This window comes from Capra hircus, chromosome 27 (genome assembly GCF_001704415.2).
Source record: "Capra hircus breed San Clemente chromosome 27, ASM170441v1, whole genome shotgun sequence".
Classification (NCBI taxonomy): domain Eukaryota; kingdom Metazoa; phylum Chordata; class Mammalia; order Artiodactyla; family Bovidae; genus Capra; species Capra hircus.
In genome coordinates, this window is record NC_030834.1 from 18442623 (window position 1) to 18463418 (window position 20796).

General features: G+C 37.2%; 1 protein-coding gene across 4 annotated transcripts in view; it reads right to left on the reverse strand.

Moving 5' to 3' along the window:
* WRN (Werner syndrome RecQ like helicase) overlaps positions 1-20796 on the reverse strand; it is a 114429-nt gene that overhangs the window by 63309 nt on the left and 30324 nt on the right. For 2 of the 4 annotated variants that reach the window (XM_018042049.1, XM_018042048.1), the window contains exons 8-16: positions 17505-17594; positions 16003-16117; positions 13539-13959; positions 11442-11522; positions 8811-8952; positions 6449-6524; positions 4693-4760; positions 4309-4417; positions 3656-3724 (exon numbers count right to left, since the gene is read on the reverse strand). In XM_018042049.1, the coding sequence (XP_017897538.1) occupies positions 3656-3724; positions 4309-4417; positions 4693-4760; positions 6449-6524; positions 8811-8952; positions 11442-11522; positions 13539-13959; positions 16003-16117; positions 17505-17594 (1171 nt within the window). The remainder of the gene's footprint in view (positions 1-3655; positions 3725-4308; positions 4418-4692; positions 4761-6448; positions 6525-8810; positions 8953-11441; positions 11523-13538; positions 13960-16002; positions 16118-17504; positions 17595-20796) is intronic. The other 2 variants (XM_018042051.1, XM_018042050.1) reach the window with 2 other exon arrangements.

Sequence of the window (20796 nt, forward strand, 5' to 3'; positions counted from 1 at the left end):
TAAAATTTCATATTCGTTTAAACTAGTTTGATTGATTTCTATTCTGTGCAGACTGAATCCTAATTAAGACAATGTTTGCAATGAAGGTTAGGGCTAGGGCAAAATAAGTAGAGTCTCTTTTCCATTCTACCAAATGAAGACGTAAATCAAATTAAATAAAATGAAATAATATTCTTTATGAAACCACTTCAAAATATTTAATCTACTGTGTGCTAGGCATGGTGCTTTCACTAGGAATGGGTAGAAAACAACTAAGAAAAAAAGTTATGATTTTCATATCATTAAAAACTAACTCAGTAGTCTAATTAACAAAGGGAACTGTATAATTAGTTCTGATGCCAAAACTATCTCGGTTTGAATCTCAGTTCTACTTCTTACAAGCTAAGTAATCTTAGGCAAGTATTTAACTTCAATGTGCATCAGTTCTTCAGGGTAAAACAGTGATAAGAACTATAAAGACAGCTGACTCTTTAGATATCTAGATTCAAAGTAAACCTAATCAAATCCCAATCGGCAATTTAGTTAAAAAGGTGATATTGAAATACAAAGGAGCTAGAATAGATCCCAAAAAACTGGGAAAAAAAAAACAAACCTACTTTGAAAGAACAAGAAAACAAAAGTAGAAGACCTGTACTACCTGATTTCAAAACTTATTATAAAGCTATAGTAATCAAGACACCAATCAAGACAGACAAACAGAGTGACAAAATAGAAACTAAACACTGTAACAATAAACTCATGTATATTTAGTCAATTTAGTTTTTACAAAGGTGCAAAAGCAACACAGTGGAGAAAAGGTAATCTTTCCAACAAATGGAGCTGGAAGAAATGGATGTGCCTAGATTAAACAAAAAAAGAACTGCAGTCAACACCTGATATAACATACAAGGTTTACACAAAATGGGTCATAGATCTACATGTAAAACATAAAAACTATAACATTTTTTGAAGAAGATATAAAGGAAAATCTCTGTGACCTTGAGTGAGGCACCAAAAGCAACAGCAAAAGCAAAATCCATAAAAAAACAAACTGACAGACTGGACGTTATACAAATGAAAACCTGATACTTTCCAAACTAACTGTTAGGAGAATGGTCCGCCTTCACCAAAATCTTGTATGTTGATCTTCCTTCCACTGCCTCTTTGGAGCAGTTTCTAAGAACTATCTGAGATGCTGCCTCCCATGCTGCAGTCCTCATTTTGCCCCAAATAAAACTTAACACACACAAACGCACACACACAAATCTCTTAGGAGAATGAAAAATGGAGTCATAAACTAAGAGAAAATGTTTGGTAACCACATAGCAAGTGAAGGATTTATATTCAGAATGTATAATATGAACTATCAAAATTCAAAAGAGAAAAAAAATAAGCAAAAGATGGATATAAGCACTTCATCAAAGATACACAGATTTAAAAACAACATAAACAGATGGCTAATAAATATATAAAGAGATGCTCAACATAATTAGTCTTTCAGTTCAGTTCAGTCACGTCCGAATCTTTGCGATCCCACAGACTGCAGCACGCCAGTCCATCACCAACTTCCGGAGCTTGCTCAAACTCATGTCCATTGAGTAGGTGGTACGATCCAACCATCTCATCCTCTGTCGTCCCCTTCTCCTCTGCCTTCAATCTTTCCCAGCGTCAGTCTTTCCCAATCAGTCAGTTCTTCACATCAGGTGGCCAAAGTGTTGGAGCTTCAGCATCAGTCCTTCCAATGTATATCCAGGACTGATTTCCTTTAGGATTGACTGATTGGATCTCCTTGCAATCCAAGGGACTCTCAAGAGTCTTCTCCAACACCACAGTTCAAAAGCATCAATTCTCCAGCACTCAGCTTTCTTTATGGTCCAACTCTCACAACCATACATAACTACTGGAAAAACCATAGCTTTGACTAGACAGACCTTTGATGGCAAAGTAACGTCTCTGCTTTTTATTATGCTCTCTAGGTTGTTCATACCTTTACTTCCAAGCAGCAGTGTCTTTTAATTTCATGGCTGCAGTCATCAGCTAAAGTGATTTTGGAGCCCCCCAAAATAAAGTCTCTCAGTTTCCACTGTTTCCCCATCTATTTGCCATCTATTTGCCATGAAGTGATGGGACCAGATCCCATGATCTTCGTTTTCTGAACGCTGAGCTTTAAGCCAACTTTTTCACTCTCCTCTTTCACTTTCATCAAGAGGCTCTTTAGTTCTTCTTCACTTTCTGCCATAAGAGTGGTGTCATCTGCATATCTGAGGTTATTGATATTTCTCCTGGCAATCTTGATTCCAGCTTGTGCTTCACCCAGCCTGGCATTTTACATGATGTACTCTGCATATAAGTTAAATAAGCAGGGTGACAATAAACAGCCTTAACGTACTCATACTACTACTACTACTAAGTCGCTTCAGTCGTGTCCAACTCTGTGCGACTCCATAGACGGCAGCCCACCAGGCTCACCCGTCCCTGGGATTCTCCAGGCAAGAACACTGGAGTGGGTTGCCATTGCCTTCTCCAATGCATGAAAGTAAAAAGTGAAAGTGAAGCCGCTCAGTCGTGTCCAACTGTTAGCGACCCTATGGACTGCAGCCTACCAGGCTCCTCCATCCATGGGATTTTCCAGGCAAGAGTACTGGAGTGGGGTGCCATTGCCTTCTCCGAATGTACTCATAGGGAAATCCAAATGAAAAACACATTGAGGGGCTTCCCTGGTGGCTCAGTGGTGAAGAATTTGCCTGTCAATGCTGGAAACACAGGTTCAATACCTGGTACTGGGGGATTCCACATGCCACGTGCTGAAACCACTGAGCCTGTGCTCTAGAGCCTGGCAGCAGCAATGACTGAGCCCACGTGCCACAACTACTGAAGCCCCTGCACCATAAAGCCTGTGCTCAGCAACAAGAGAAGCTATTGCAATAAGAACCCAACACACTGCCACTAAAGAGTAGCCCCTCTTCTGCAACTAGAGAAAAGCCCGCAGAGCAGCAGAGACCCAGCACAGATGAAACTAAATTAAAAAAATTTTAAACAAACACTGACATTGTATTAAAATGGCTAAAATTAAAACTTTGGCCATACCAAGTGATGGCTGAGATGAGGAGAAATTAGAATTCTAAGACACTGCTAGTAGGAATGTAAAATGGTACAACCACTCAAAAATTCTGGCAGTTTCTCAAAAACTTAACAGAGAATAACTATGTAATTCAGCACAGGCCTTCCCTTGGAGCTCAGTGGGTAAAGAATCCTCCTGCAATGCAGGAGACCCTGGTTTGATCCCTGTGTCAGGAAGATCTCCTGGAGTAGGGCATAGCAACCCACTCCAGTATTCTTGCCTGGAGAATCCCATGGACAGAGGAACATTATAGGCTGCAGTCCACAGGGTCGCAGGACTAAACACAACAACACATGCAAATGCTCACAGCATCTTTATGTGTAAAATCCCCAAACTGGAAACAATCCAAATGTCTATCAACAGGTGAACAGATAAACAAATTATGGCATATCCACATAATGTAATCTAATAAAAAAGAATGAACTATTGGTACACGTAACAACATGGATGAATCTGAATATACTGGGTAGGCTAGTAAGTTCAGTCAGGTTTTTCCACTGAGAAAAACACCACAGACACTTGACAACATGATCAGGAATCATAGAAATAACTTACAATTTAATATTCTCTACAACATTTTTTGACTGTGCTGATCCAAGAAAACAAGCTGGAATACTGGATATTCTGTAAGAAGAAAAACAAATATCCTGGAAGCATGTGCACACTACAAATATCAACTTCATTTTTAAGTGAGAAGAAACAAAAAGTTATGATGTACATTTCTCTTGTTTGCAATCTCTTTCTGTAACTCACTAACGTGGTAAATAAATTCCTTCAGTGGCTATATTGGAAGACTGGTTGTTAAGGTGGATTTTCCAAAAAGACTGCAAGCACAAGTCGAAGGAATTTAAATGGTTTTCATAAATGAAAACTACACCTCTATGTATATACTTCATACCAAGCTAAAGAAGAAGGGTAACCAACAGAGAGAAGAATTTTGTGATATGTAGTGTTAACCAGCATAAAATTTGCTTTTTAAAAAAATTTGGGGGCGGGGGGTCATCTGGTAGCCCTAAATTACAGAGAACTCAAGAAAGAAGATAAGCTGTTTCACTAAAGTATCATATATTACTAGTAAAAACAAAGCAACATTTACAGAAATGTGTTAATAGGAACTAGATTTTAACATACATGATAAATCAAGTATTTCCTTCACAGGAGTTAAAAAAAAAAGAGGGTGGCAATGTGGCTCTGAAAGCCTTACTCACTCAAGCTGAAGCACTTGGTCTTCCATCAAAGAAATAAGGGGAGAGATGACAAGGCCAATCCCACCTACATAAACAGGTGGATACTGGAAGCACAGACTCTTTCCATACCCTTAAAATAAAAATAATACACTCAGAGAAATAAAATTAGATCGCTGGTACTCTGATTTCTTCTTACACTGTACTTGCATGAGATGAACAGTCACTACTAATGTGCTACCTTCCTAAGAGTTAATTCGTGCAAAATTCAAGCATCTACCCTCAGCTCATTCTCTTCTACAATTTACACCATTTGTATACATACATACCTTATGGAAAGATTAAGTATTTCAAAATCTTGAAGCTTTATTTTTTAAAGAATAAGTTACTTGCTTAAGTACAACTTACCAGTTGCCATGACAACAACATTATCTTTTCTTTCTTCCAGTACAGAATGAATCACTTTCCACTGAACCCTGGAGGATGAAAAGCAAAAGGCTGCACTGTTTTACTAATACGAAATGGAAGAGACAAGTTAAGTCTAACCATTTCCTTACATGTAAATTTTAACTTAAAAGTAAAATAAATAAATAAAATAAATAAATAAATAAATCATACAGTTAATGATTTACCTGCTGAAGTAATTAGAAGGGAATGTAAGGATGTCTACAATTTATGCCGATGCACTTTATTAATAAAAATTGAATGGATTAAAAAATGGATAGACAGATAATTGATATGTGATAAAGCCATTTTATTTTTTCATTTCCTCCAGAATTCCTTTTACATTTCCAAGTTTCAGTAAAAATACGTGAATTCTGGAGCTTTAAAACAGAACTCCTGCTTGACCAACTTCCCATTCAAGGTGACTGAACAACTAGTATTTCCATTTATATCTGCATTAAATTTTATTAATTATCTAAAATATAAATAAATTCCAAGCTTCAATCTAGATATCCAACAGAGTCACTCATTTAAATAATAAGAGAAATGCTCTAGGTGCAAGGACTGAGTAAGAAGGGAAATGAGGGAACCTTCTGGAGTGAGTGTAACGTAACATATTTTTTAAAGGGTTTAGGTTACATGTGGGTGTGTGTGTACACTTAAGACTTGCCAATGTTAAACACTTAAGTTTAACCATTTCCTTACATGCAAATTTTAGCGAAAAAGTAAAATAAATATTTAACTATATTAATGATTTACATGCTGAAGAAATTAGGGTGGAGTGAAAAGATGACTATAATTTACTTTGAGATGCATTTTATTAATAAAATTGAATAGATTAAAAAGTGGATAGACAGATAATCAATATGTGATAAAGCAAGTATACTAAAATCCTAATAGTGAATTAACAGTGAATATACAGGTATTCATTGTAAAAAAAAAAAACAACAGTATCTTTGAAATTTCTTTTAATAAAATTTTGAGGGAAAAACAACTATAAAGGTGATCTTCTGGTATGCTGATAATGATCTGATCTTTCTTTTCGGAAAGCTGGATACACAGGGTGTCTGGTTTGTGAAAATTCATAGATATGTACATTGATGTGTACTATGCGTAGGACACAGCTTAATCTAAAAAACATGTTTTAAGATCAGAATAGAAAAAAAAACAGTATAGATTTTTACATTCCTATTACCAACAGTTTTATTCAAATTCATTTGTTCTTCATCTCATTTGTATTCCTCTCATTTTAAAACTTATAACTATGCTCCCTTGGATGTAAATACATTTGACTATGTAAAAACAGCAGCAGCAGCATGTAGAAACAGATATGATTATCACTGTTTCTCAAACTACTGTCTTATGAATTTCTATTACATCAATATGCATTAGACAGTAAGATGCACAAAACAGGCACACAGATACTTTTGTAATAAAATAAAATTCAGGATTAACTTAAGATGAATTTATTAATGTATTTAAACTCAGAACTCTATATTAAGGAAAACCATTTTCCTTACTTATAAAAACAATATGAAGATATGAATTTTATATAAATATTACTTCAAAATAATTCTGCACTTAGAAAAATTACAGTGTAGCACGTATAAACTATAATGAAGTTGTACTTTTACTGTTCAATGGATGGATTATTTCTCTTTTTAAGTTTGTAAAAAAAAAACAGTAAATAAGTAATTTAATTAACTGAGACTATACTCACGGCTTAAAACTAGAATGGCCAAAGTAGGTCTTGAGGCAGTTAATTTGCTTTTCAGTAGGTCTTGGTATCAGATAGTCTTAAAATAAAATGGGCATTTATGTTAAAATAAAGGTACACAAAGTGAGAGAAAGTTTTATTTTATTGACTTCTTTTAAAGAATCTAGTTACTGTGTTGTTCAGTCACTCAGTCATGTCTGACTCTTTGCGACCTCAAGGACTGCAGCATTCAAGGCTTTCCTGTCCTTCACCATATCCCAGAGTTTACTCAATGGCAGAAAGTGAAGAAGAACTAAAGAGCCTCTTGATGGAAGTGAAAGAGGAGAGTGAAAAAGATGGCTTAAAGCTCAACATTCAGAAAACGAAGATCATGGCATCTGGTCCCATCACTTCATGGGAAATAGATGGGGAAACAGTGGAAACAGTGGCTGAATTAATTTTTCTGGGCTCCAAAATCACTGCAGATGGTGACTGCAGCCTTGAAATTAAAAGCCCTTACTCCTTGGAAGGAAAGTTATGACTAACCTAGACAGCATATTAAAAAGTAGAGACATTATTTTGCCAACAAAGGTCCATCTAGTCAAGGCTATGGTTTTTCCAGTGGTCATGTATGGATGTGAGAGTTGGACTATGAAGAAAGCTGAACACCGAAGAAATGATGCTTTTGAACTGTGGTGTTGGAGAAGACTTTTGAGAGTCCCTTTGACTGCAAGGAGATGCAACCAGTCTATCCTAAAGGAGATCAGTCCTGGGTGTTCATTGGAAGGAATGCTGCTAAAGCTGAAACTCCAATACCTTGGCCACCTGATCCGAAGAGCTGACTCATTGGAAAAGACTGATGCTGGAAGGGATTAGGGGCAGGAGGAGAAGGGGACGACAGAGGATGAGATGGCTAGATGGCATCACCAACTCGAAGCACATGAGTTTGGGTAAATTCCAGGAGTTGGTGATGGGCAGCGAGGACTGGCGTGCTGCGATTCATGGGGTCGCAAAGAGTTGGACATGACTGAGTGACTGTACTGAACTGAACTGACACTTATTTTTCCTTTGGGTACCAGTCACAACTCCAGATAAACTGTTTGATTAATTTCTTAATACTAAGGATAAGAACTTTGCTACGATTCACACTTTTGCCAGCTTCATATAAATACAATGTTTTAGAATTTGTTATACTTCTAAAAACCAACGTTTAGAGCCAACCATGGCCAACAAAATAGCAATCCAAATTTTATAATATAACCAATTTTCAGTCAACAGTAAGCAGGAATTAATTACTGTCACAAATAAAATCCATAGGTAAAACCTTCATTGTAATTACCATTCCACCAAAAATCTCTGATCAAAAATCCAACTGCAAAGCAGAATGGAATTATGTTAACTTCACCCCACTGATTTTCATTTTTCCCTCAAGTTGAAGGATTCATGAGTTGCCAAGAAAGAGAATAGCAAAGAGTCAAGAAAACCTACCTCTAAACAAATGAATATTTGTCCATTTTTAATACAAGAAAACAAAGGGAAAAAACTTTAACATTTTCATATACTTTCCATTTATGAAATGTATTTTAAATTTTCCATATTACAACATTGAAGAAATCTAGCTCCAGAGAGCATTCTATTCTCTGAGGAGATGCCTACAGCTTGCCATAATGAGTATCATCACTTATACTTGAATGATAGAAGATTCTTTTAGCAGATTCTTTACTAGAGTTTGCACATACAAGATGAAAATTAGTCCATTTTGCTATTTGACACTTTGCCATTTATTTTAAGTAATAAGCACCTGAAGAACAGATATTTATCAATGCCATTTATAATAATGTTTAATATAAGTAATTAATTTATTATTTCTTATTTCTGTACTGTGCTCAGTCATGTTTGACTCTTGGCAACCCTATGGACTGTAGTCCACCAGGTTCCTCTGTCCATGGGATTTTCCAGGCAAGATTACTGGGGTAATGGAATGGGTTGCCATTTCCTCCTCCAGCGGATCTTCCCAACCCAAGGACTGAACCCATGTCTCCTCTGTCTCCATCATCGCAGGTACATTCTTTACCGCTAAGCCATTGGGCAAGCCCCTGCTTCTTATTAAATGATTTTTTATCATTTTTGACAAAGTATAAAATTCAGGATGAAAAGTTTCACGTCGCCATGTTCACCAAATGACACAACACTCTTATCACTTACTTTTCTTAGTAGTATGACTGTCCTTTATGAAGACCAAAGCACTATAGGATTTAATGACAAGTTTTCAGGGCCTAATTAACTACATGCCACAGAATCCTTAATGTCCAAAATGTTTAAAATTAAAACCTAAATTAAAATCAGTGATAGGTATCAGAGACGAGTCAGTTCAAACAGTGCTTACCTTCCTCAACTTCTTTTTCCTCTTCAATAGCTTCGTTCTCATCTTCATCATCTTCTTCGGAAGGAAGATCCAGATTTTTTTCCATTTCTATGCATTCTGAATGATTTGGATCTACCATGCCACTTTTGAGGTTTTCTAAAGACTGAACATTTAAAAGAATTTTTCAAAGCAAAAGCATTGAGAGTGCTGTATCTTTTTCAGCAAACACAAAAGGAGTATTATTAACAGAGCCTACAATTTTGTTCAAAGCTGGCAGATGCGCAAGCAATACCACAAAAGAACATGTGTGCTCCCGCTTAAATATGTGCTCAAGAATGGTTTCTCAGGCATAAGGCCAAAGATGGAATACTGCCAGCACAAACAGGGTTCATTAATAGCATACGATGAACTGGCCCTAGGGAAAGTTTTCATAAATTTCGCATTTAGATTATTTAAAACATTTTTTTTTTCTTTATCATACTTCAATGCTTCCAATTCCCAAGTGGTAACTGTGGGCTTTAATGTGACTGTTGTAATGAGTTTCTCTGTATCATGTGTCAGCGACATTATTTTTTGAGGAAGCATCAAGTTTAAACTATAAGTCAACAATAAATGTGTCTCTGGAGTTGTCAAAGCAACAACAAAAACACTGAAATAATTTTAGGAAAGGAATATTACAAATGCAAAACAAATGCTTTCATGTCAGCTTGGTTTCCAATTTCCTCCCCTAAATGAAGATTATCTGCTTAATGAATCTGCAGGTATTTCAAAATTGTTTCATCTGTAAAAATTTCTTAATGAGAAATAACAGGAAGAATTATTAAACCACAGCTGTCATTTTCTCTTTATGTTAAAACTTCTATTCAGTAAGTCTGACTTAAAAGGTTTTTAAAAAGTATTCATTTCAGGCCTTCAAAAGGGAAAAAAGATATTGTCTTCCATATTTTTTTATTCCAGTCAACAAATATACTTGTAAAAAAAAAAGTACTTTTATCTGTGCACCCAAGTTGCCTTCTAGGAGGTTCAATATATAACATAAATTTGTAGAAGTCCACAAGTATCCTATAAATCCACTACTTTAATAAGACTCTTCAGAGAAATGGTTCATCAATAAAGGCATATGATTTAGTATTTATATCCTTTTATTACTGTTAGCTAATATTTATTACACTTAGGAAACGCCAGGCTCTTTAGTTAAACCCTTCACAAGTAACACCTTAATAATAAATACAACTGTTAATGGAGTATCAAAAAGCTAAGAAACGTGCCCAAAGTCACACAGCTAATTAAGGGAGAAGTTAAGACTTTAAACCCACATTCACATTCAGAATCCACATTCCTCTCACTACCCAGTACACTGCCTCAAAATTCAAAGAATCAGGAACTTAAATCTCATTTCATAAAAAGAAAAATCACATCGACCTAAAGACGAGAATTAAAGAGTATGCATAATGGTGAACTTCCATGTTTTTCTTCATTTTCCCTTAATTTAGCTAAGTTTAGGCTTTTCTCTCTAACTGTCCATCCTTGATTCATAAGATTTGATGAAGGAACTGGAGGTCAGGTGAAGTAGAATATACATAAATTATAAAATACTATTTTCAACTTGGTAATAGGGGGAAACTGAATCACTTAAAACATTAGAAAATTATGTATAAAAGAAAACATCCACAGCAAATAAAACCAAAGTAAAGAAGATGGAATGTATAAAAACAGAACTTCCAAATAAAAGTGGACACACATGGATGGGAGGAAAGAGAAACATGTTTTAATACTGGAGAGCTGAACCACTACCCACATTCCAGGAAAAGATTAAAAAAAAGTGACCTAATTAGTTACTAAGGAAATGAGAATCCAAGTTCCTATTCACAGAGCCAAAGAATGAACTTCGTGAACACTCAGCACACTCACAGGAGCAAGCAAACAGGATTTATTTCAGAAAGAAAAGTACAAATCTCTCAGGATAGACACTGAGAGGGGGTAAAGTTCCCACAAAGGTGGGACTTAACAGCAGTTTATATCCTTACTCGTAATGATTTGTACACTTTTGATTGGTTCTTACTTTTAACATATGTTGCTTCTAACCAATCAGCTTAAAGACCACAACGTTTGACTTGACATCTTTATGGCTTCTTTTGATCCTTGGATTCTTAGTCTTCTTAGACGTTAAGTTACCACCTGCAACCATTTCTCATGACTCCCAGCCATTTTACAATGGACCAGATGTATGCACTAAAGATTAATGATCACCAGTTGTTTTTCCCTCAGGCATATGGAACACAACTTAATTACTACCCTTCCTGGGTCTGAGTGATGATAATTTATCAGACCAAGGGCACATTCCTTTAAGAGCCAGGAATTCAGGACAAAGGAGATAGGCTTAGTTTAATGGAGTGGGATGCTTATTAAAACAGGTGGAGGTCTCAGAGTTCCTACACTAACTGCCTAACAACTTCTACATCACTACTGCTAATAAATGATGCATAGGCCATACAAAGACATAAAGAAATATGAAAAGGAACACAAAATCTAATGCTACATAAGTGACAGCAATCTCATCGTGGTAGGACCAGTTTAGAATCAGGCAATATTTTACTTAATTAATGTCCATTGTAAAGAACTAGAAGTAATTTTCCGTAATGGCAAACATACCTTAAGCATCTCCATTTCTAAATCTTCATCACTCTCAATTATGTAAGATAGATCCTCTTCATTATCCTTGGAAGATGAATGCTTTAAAAAAAAAAGTTTGTCAAACATTAGTTTCCAATATAATTGACTCAATACCCTCTTTTCTAAAAATAAAGTTATTTTACATTAAATATCTTTAGACCATCTCCTATTCTTCGCTAATAAATTTATAACATATTTATAGGTTTATGTGACAAGTAGATAGAAAGGAAGGGAAAGAGGATGGGAGGAAGGAAAAAGAGAAGGAGGAATAAATATAGAAACAAAGAAGCAAATAAAAAAACTACCCTGTTTACCTAATAAACAAGATAGATAAACAAGCCTGCAATAGTATACACTCTCTAAATGAGAATACAAATGACAAATTCATTTATAGTTTAAAAAAAGCCCAAACTGTGGTTCCCAAACTTTTTGAGTACAGGAACCTCTTCACAATATTGAGAAATTCTGTACAAAGCCAGGAACTATACTTGTTCTCTTACAGATACCGATTTTTTAAAGATCACAAAAAGTTACAATGATTAATAATACCTTTAAATAAACTGATATTTTACAAATAGCACCTACAGGTATGTGAAAAATAGTGTCAGATAAGTTATTTAATTAGCTATTGCCAATGTGGAGATATGACAAAACTACAATAATCTGGCAATCCTTTCAAAGCAAATGTCCAATGATAGTAACCTGTATGAAAGAAACCCACCACAGAAATACAGAAGGACCCCAAAAAAGTCTAAAATTTAAACTGGAAATAGGAAAAGGAAGTACAGACTTCATTAACCACAAAAATTAACCTTTAAAAAAGATCTTAAAATAAGTCATATACTTTTATTTTTTAAATGGGGTCTCATGAATTTTTTAAATGCTAATTATTACACAATAAAAAATGGCAACAAATGGGGTAAAAGATGTGAGTCAGATCATGAAATCCTCATCATAATTCTGTATCATTATACGAAACCTATCACTTTAAAGTGAATGTAATATGAAATTTCTAGAAAATCAGAAGGTACTACAGAATTAGCAAAAGATATTTCCCAAAAGTGGAGTCCACTTTACAAATGGTTGGTATGAAAATAGTTTGAAAACAATGCTAAAATCCATTTGTATACTGATAGAAGTGATTACTAGTATAGTTACCAAATACAAAGAAATACTGAGAATCTGTCCTTAGAAAACTGAGGAAATAATATTAAATGACTTTCAAATCTAATTTAAAAACTTTAAAATGCAGTTATTATTTTTAAAATGTATATAATTCTGCCAAATATGGGCAATACAGATAATTTTTTAATTAATGAAAAACAAATGAGATAAAAAGTTTACCGCTATATGTCTCTTTTATCTTAAAGAAACACCGTAATTCCGCTAATAACAACTTCACTATTTCAAAAAATATGCCTGTTATTAGCAAACAGAAAAACATAATCTCATAAATTAATCAAATCAGAACATGATTAGAAATCTAAACATGAAGTTGAGAAAAAATATACAATGTTTAACAATAATCTATCAAGACCAAAATGAGGTTTCTGACTCTAGATGACAGTATAGGTGAATGTCAAGTAAAAATATGCGTTTATTAGAAACCCTCTCAGAATACCAAGTAAAGAAAACCCATATGAGGAAACAAAACTACCCTTAAGAATCACGTTTGGAAAAGTAAACTCTAGTAGGTACACAGGGATCTACAAAAAGAAGAGGTAAATACTAGGTTAAAAAGCAGGAGAAATATTATATGCTTAGCAAATGATAACAAATGTGTACTGACACTAAAAATCTTTCCACTATAAAATGCTGTTGATCATACTAAGCCAGGAGTAGCAAACAACAGCTCACAAGCCAAACCTAGCCCACTTTTTTGCTTTTGTAAATAAAGTTTTATTAAAATACAGACAGGCTGCTGGTCTACAGCTGCTTTCACACCAAACTGGCAAAACTGGGCAGAAACCAGATGGTCTGCAAAGCCTAAAATATTTACTATCTGCCCATCTATAGCAAAAATCAGCCAACCACCTTCATGAATGAAAACTGTTTGCTCTTTACTGTAGTCAGTACCTCAGGAGATGTGCTAGTAACATCAATAAGATCCTTTTCCTGAGCCTGTTGTTCCAAAAGTTGGAGTTCCTCTTCTGTAATATCTAATGACATGAAACAATTTCTTTCTGTATTCTCTTTCAAGTTATTGCCTTCCAGTGCATCTTCCGATCCATCTTCTTGTTTCATTTGATTTCCAAGTGCCTGTTCTCCATCATGTTCAATTAAATCATCAGGTGTGGCATCCCATGCCTCATCTTGAACTTCAGGAAAAATGTTATGTGCTCTAATTTGTTTCTCTTGTGCTTCTCCAGCAGTTGGCTCCTCCAGTGGTAACAAGTGAAAATCACTGCTGGGTCTCAGTTCCTTCTCAGTAGAGCCAAACATCATCATCCTCAATGAATACAGATTTTCTGAAATATCCTTCAACAGCAGGGAAACCCTAAAAAAAAAAATTTAATAAAGGTGAATTCAACTTTAATTGTGTTAACTCTAAGGACAAGTTTTAATGCTTTTTAATAAGAAGACCTTCACTTAAAGAACACACTGGATTACACTTGCTCTTCATGCCCTTCATGCTTATAGTTTCTGGGCTCCTCGCTAGTACAGCAAGGTACTTCTACACTCAACACCTAACTTGCATGCTTACTAAGTGTCAGAAGTGTTTGGCCCCAAACTAATTGTTTATGGTGTCACTCCTTATCCATTCTTGATTTTCATGTTAAGCACACATCCAAGCTTGCCAAACTGTGTCATAAATGCAAAGCAAATATGCCCTGAATGTGGCCTCATGCACTCCACTGGAACTTCAGTTAAGCGGATGTGAATTCATGCTTATGGCATGTATTTTAGCTATTCACAGATCTCTTGTTCTCCCCCAGTTCAGAGATGTATCTAAATAAGTGGAGCATAGACTTGTTACAAAGAATCTGAAATAAAAGATCTTAACTAGTTCTTGTATTGACCCACTAAAAGTTCATAAGATCTACCTTTATTAAAAATGCATCCAGGGAAGTGGGAGGGAAGCTCAAGAGAGAGGAGATAGATGTATACATACAGCTGACTCATGTTGTTGTATAGCAGAAACTAATACAACATTGTAAAACAATTATATTCCAATTTCTTAAAAAATGAATCCAATGTTGCCCATTCTCAAAATTTAAGAAAACCTACTTAGCTTTGATATTATAAAGCAAAGTATTAAGCACAAGTAATTTATACTCAATAGTTATTTTAATTCCTAGAAAAAAACCTGAAATGTGAATAGTGATTTTTCATATAAATGGTATTTTCTTCTTTCATGGAGGGAAAAATGTAAAAATGAATATGAAATAGCTTTATTAGTACCTTTCCCCCTTTGACAGTTATTTCTTTCAAATATTCTCAAAGTTACATAGCAACTACTAAAACAAATTGCCAGGAGGAAAATGACTTTGAAAAAGAGCTGAATTTCTATCTCATACTTTGAAATCTATCAAAATATATCACAAACCTCATCCAAAAAAGAATACATTAACATTACATTTTTTCAGTCAGAATTCTATTTCAATTAACTGCTTCACATTTCTACAAAGGATTTTAGCCTCAAAATTGTATTACCATGTTATATTCAATCACTGTTCAAGAGTACTCCTGTTTTTAGAGGTTTTATAAGGGAGTCATCCATCCATTAAGGACAGAGCAAAGCCAGATTCCAAGAAGCAGCTACTGGGAGCTACAGTCTACGGAGTCGCAAAAGAGTCGGACACAACTGAGTAACTAAACAACAACCAGTAGCCCAATACCTGTTAATTCAAATATCAAAAGTTATCTAACGCTTGGCTCAGACCGTAAAGAATCTGCGTGAAATGCAGGAGACCTGGGTTTGATCCCTGGTTCAGGAAGACTCCCTAGAGAAGGGAATGGCAACCCATTTCAGTATTCTTGCCTGGAGAATTCCATCGACAGAGGAGCATGGTGGGCTACAGTCCATGTGGACATGACTGAGCAACTAACACTTTCATTTTTTTTCCAATGCTTCAGCTATATAAAACATTCTTTAAAATCTAAATGCCTCTTGTTTTAATAGTCTACTGATTAGGCAGAATTCTCATATAATAATCACTTAAAAAACAGAAAAATGAGGTTATAGGTTTAAAAGTTGCTATTTACTGATTTCAAGTAACCAAACTATAAAGATAATTAAATGAAAAATGCCCCTAAACAGAAAGAAAAAGAACACTGTGAATCTTCAACGTTTTGTTCAAGTGAACTTAAAGAGTTTTATTTGGCTTTGCTTCGTAAAGCATCCTACAAAGCAGAAAAGCCTCCAACTTTTGTGCACAATTTCACAATTAGAAGATATTTCTTAAATTTATACATCAGTCTGTGTGCAAGCAAATTTATGAGCCCACCCTAATGAACTTCTTTACTGTATTTAGAAAAATGCAATAAGAAAAAACAGAATTGATTTTATATTAAAAAAAAAAAACCAGAAACATTTAACCTCTGTGGATTTTCCAGTTTTCCAAAAGTATCAGGAAGAGACTCAGCCAAATCCATCATCTCCTTGGAGATCGATGTCAATTGTTTCTTCACATCACTAGGTAGTATTTCCTCCTCTGGAATAAAAGAATCAGTACTAATTTTCAAATTACAAAGCAGAGATATTTATTTAAACACTATTAGGGCTTAAATTTTCATTGTTTCTTTAAATGAACTGCAACAAAAAGACTTCCTTAACCTATCCCAAAATCACCTCAATCACTTTATTTCCCTTCCAAATTTCTGTGCTTTAAAATTTTAGACTAAACTCTAACTGATCTACATTCATACATATTACAACCCAGTGGTTCTCAACCTTGGCAGAAGGTGAAGGTAGAAATGAGACTGTGACCTCACCTGCACTGTTTCAACATCAGAAACCAACAGAACATCATATGGGACGCTACTTACTAAAACAGCTTGGTAAACATAACCTTACCCGACAGACACTCCTCACTGTCCTCATTACCAGTCATCACAAAATAAAATGCAAGCCTTTCTCATTCATAAGTGATCACCTTCCGAACTTTCAGCTTCATTCTGTCTGATAGTGTCTCCGCCAACACCACCCAACTTGCCCACCTTTCCCAAACCCCTCCCCTGCTTACAATTTCTACTCTTCATCACCACTTCTTGTATCCTTCAACAAGTCCAGCTCCTCTGAAGCACTGGACATTGGATTACGTCATCAGCTATTCCTACTAGTTGCAGTTATCTTGTGATCTCAAAATCACATCACTTAAGATTTCAGCACTTGGTTCACTGTCTCTTTCTTCCCTCTACTTCTGTGATAACTCTTAGTGATTTCAACATTCACAGAAACTCTCTGCCTAAGAATGTGGCCTTTTCAGTTCCTCAATCCCTCCATTTCCAGCCATCTTTTCCTCAACTGATCTCAGCCACCCTTCCCATAACCGTGTGCTGTGCTTAGTCGCTCAGTTGTGTCTGACTCTTTGCGACCCCATGGACTGTAGACGGCCGAGCTCCTCTGCCCATGGGGATTCTCCAGGCAAGAAAACTGGAGTGGGTTGCCATGCCCTCCTCCAGGGGATCTTCCCAACCCAGGGATCGAACCCAGGTCTCCTGCATTGCAGGCGAATGCTTTACCATCTGAGCCACCAAGGAAGCTCAAGAATACTGGAGTGGGTTGTCCTGCCCTCCTCCAGGGTATCTTCCGACCCAGGAATCAAACCAGGGTCTCCTATATTGCAGGTGGATTCTTTATATCTCATCTGAGCTACCAGGGAAGCCCATAACCATACCCTTGATCTTAAAATTGTCAATAAAGTCGTCACTTCCAAACGCCAACTGCAAGCATGCCATCCTCTGAACACCAGCATGACTTCTGCAATACAACCATTCTTGCACACTTTCAGAACCAAGCCCACTGACCTCCTGCCTTTTCCTTACCCATTACTCTTCTCACCGCTCCCCATACCCCCATGCCTTACTCTCCTCCCTTACCCATATTAATCCTTCGCTCCTGTGGACTCAACTCTTTTGTTCCTTCCTTCTTCCATGGCACATACTGGATGCCTATACCCAAGCAGTTGACTACAGTCGAAAATAAAACACAATTATGAGGGTGATATTTTGCTTTCAATTCATGCACACACCCCATGAACCCTCAGTAATGACTGTTCATTATTATTCTACATTTCCCACTCTCTGACTCTCAAGAGGACTGTATCATACTTCCTTCTTTCTCTTCATGCTTCCAACACTTCCAACACTTGTCCCTCCTTAATCAGAGAACAACCTCATCTCTTACTTCACTAAGGAAACAGAAACAAAAGGAGAACTATCTTATCTTCCTGCCACCAATCTGCTAATTGCTAATTCATATCACAACTCCCATTTACAGCAAAATTCCTTGAAAGAATGAGCTGTCCACACTCGCTGTCTTCAACTTTCTAGTGCCAATTTCTCCTACGCTGACTGCCTGCCACTGAGCTTTTTCCAAAAGCTGTTTGTGGAAAGGCTACCAATGGCCTTCACATAGCCAAATCTGTTCATCCAAGTTGTTCATCTCACTCTTTCATTGGAATATTCACTGGACGGACTGATGCTGAAGCTGAAGCTCCAATACTTTAGCCTCCTGATGTGAACAGCCGACTCATTGGAAAAGACCCTGATGACAGGAAAGACTGAGGACAAGAGAAGGGGATGACAGAGGATGAGATGGTTGGATAGCATCACCTTCTCAATGGACTTGAGTTTGAGCAAACTCCAGGAGATAGTGAAGGACAGGGAAGCCTGGCATGCTGAAGTCCATGGGGTTGAAAAGAGTTGGACACAACTTGAATGACTGAACAACATCTCAGACTCTCAGAGGCATTTTAAATAGTTGATAACTTGCTCCAGCTCACAACATTGGCTGGCTTCTGAACACCACCCCTGCTCTACTTCCTCCGTCATCACTGCCCCTTTACAGGCCTCTTCACTATACACTCCATGTCTTCCTGACCTATAGAGGCTGGTGCGCCCTTGATGTCAATATGTGGGCCTTGTCTATTCTTTATTCCACTTGCTTCCTATTTTATCTTCTATTTTATCTTCTTAAGCTTAACTACTATCTGTATACTGACGACCCTCAAAGTTACAGCTCCAACCTGTCTCCCCTCCAAACTCCAGAATTACGTTCCCACCAAGATATCTCCTTGGATGACAACAAACATCTAAAACTTGGCATGCATGTGTTCTCAGTCTCTCAGTCATGTCCAACTCTTTGCGACCTCATGGACCATAGCCCGTCAGGCTCCTCTGTCCATGAGATCTGGTTGCCATTTTCCCCTCCAGGGGATCTTCCCGACCCAGGGGTCTAACTGGCATCTCCTGCATTGCAGGTTTCTTTTACTGCTGAGCCATCTGGGAAGTGACCAAAACTGGAATCCAGATTTTTCTTACCCAAACCTGCTCTTCTCATTATCTTTCACTGTGACTGACCCTTGCATTCACTCAGTGGATCCAACCAAAACACCTCTACATCTCACTCCCCACAGAGAATTCATCAGCAAATATATACATATCTATCGCTTCTCACTTCCTCTGCTGCCACCAGCTCAATCCAATCAGCTCTTGCTTGGATTATTACAATAGCCTCCAAATCGATTTCCCTGCCTAAATACTTACCCTCCTGTAGCAGCCAGAAACATCTTTTTGAGATAAATATTTAATCACATCATGCTGCTACTCCAAATCCTAAGTATTTCCCATCACTCATCCTTGTATTTAACTAATAAAATATGAAGTCAGATTCACAGCCTATAAGCCCCAAATGATCTGGCCCAAGCTACCTTTCTGGCCTCATTTCCGACTCCTCTCACCCTTGTTATTTCATCTCGGTTACACACACTGCCCCTCACAGCTTTGCTCTCTCCTCCCCTCACGCCTTCTATGTTCTCCCTTTGGGCATCCGTGTGGCTCATTCCATCACTCAGATAAACAAAGTCACGGTTTGGTCTGTTTGGTTCAGTGCACTTTCCTCAGCAAGAGGTACAGTGCCTGATGCCTAGTAAACCCCCAACAATTCTGTTAGATGAATAAATGAATAAATAGTCCCTTTCTGAACTAAGCTTCTTCACCAAAAAAAAAAAAAATGTTTACAGGTGCTTTCTCACTTTCCTTAGATCTCAGGCCTCTATTCACGCTAATGCGATTTCCACCCACGCCTTCCACTACTCTATTCTGGCTCCGGTTATGGGACCTGCACGGTACCCAAGCCTGCAACCCTGTTTTTGTGTCCCAATGACCACTGTCCCCTCAAAACAGTCTTTTATCACCCAGTCTACCAAAGCGGCTGTAGTAAAAGGTTACCAACAACTGCCACATTGCCAAACCCAAGAACTAACTCTAAGTCCTCAGTTTCTCAAACTTGCAAGAAAATTTAAACAATGGGTAATGCCCTCCTCTGTAACACATGTCCTTTACTTGACCTGTCGCATGTCCACCTCCTCACTTCCCTCCATGCCCATGGCAACTCCTCTAGGGTCCCCTCCCCATGCAAACATGGAATACTGAGAGTTCCTTGAGACTCAGCCCCAGTTCTCTACCTAGAACCCCTAATTCTTTAACTCCAATCATCCCCTGAGTTAACAGGCTGTACATCTAAGAGCCTACTGGCCACCACCTCCACTTTGCTATCTCGCAGGCTTCCTTCCATTAATGTGTCTAGAATCAACTGTACAACCCCTTGACCCCAGATCTGGCTCCTTACCCTCAATGTCTCTCATCCCTGCTGCTCACACTGACAACACAGGACTGATCCGTGCACACGGCTCACACTGTCACATTAAATCCTGTGGATTCTACTGCTCTGTTAAAGGTACTTTGCATTATCCACTTCTCTCCTCTCACAATGCAACCAGCCAAGCCAGGTCACCATCACCTTTCACTTGGATTGTGGGCACATCACCCCAACAGGTCTCACACTGTGACCCTTGCCCTCCAGAATCAATATTCTGCTCAAGTTCTACTTTTTTTAACGTAACGCATGTCATTCTTGTTTAAAACTCTCAACAGCTCTTGGGAGGAAATGAAAACCCCTGCCTCTTCTCTATCCCTTACCCTGTCATGTTCAACAGCTGACTATACCAAACTGCTTTCAACTGCCTGTAGACACCTCTTCCTTCTGGAACTGGGCACCTGCCACTGCCTGTGCCTTTCGACACTCTTCCTCTACTCTTCCGCCAACTAACTCCTGCTCATATTTAAGATCTTGCCATAAACAGCACTTTTTCCAGAAAATATTCTCTAA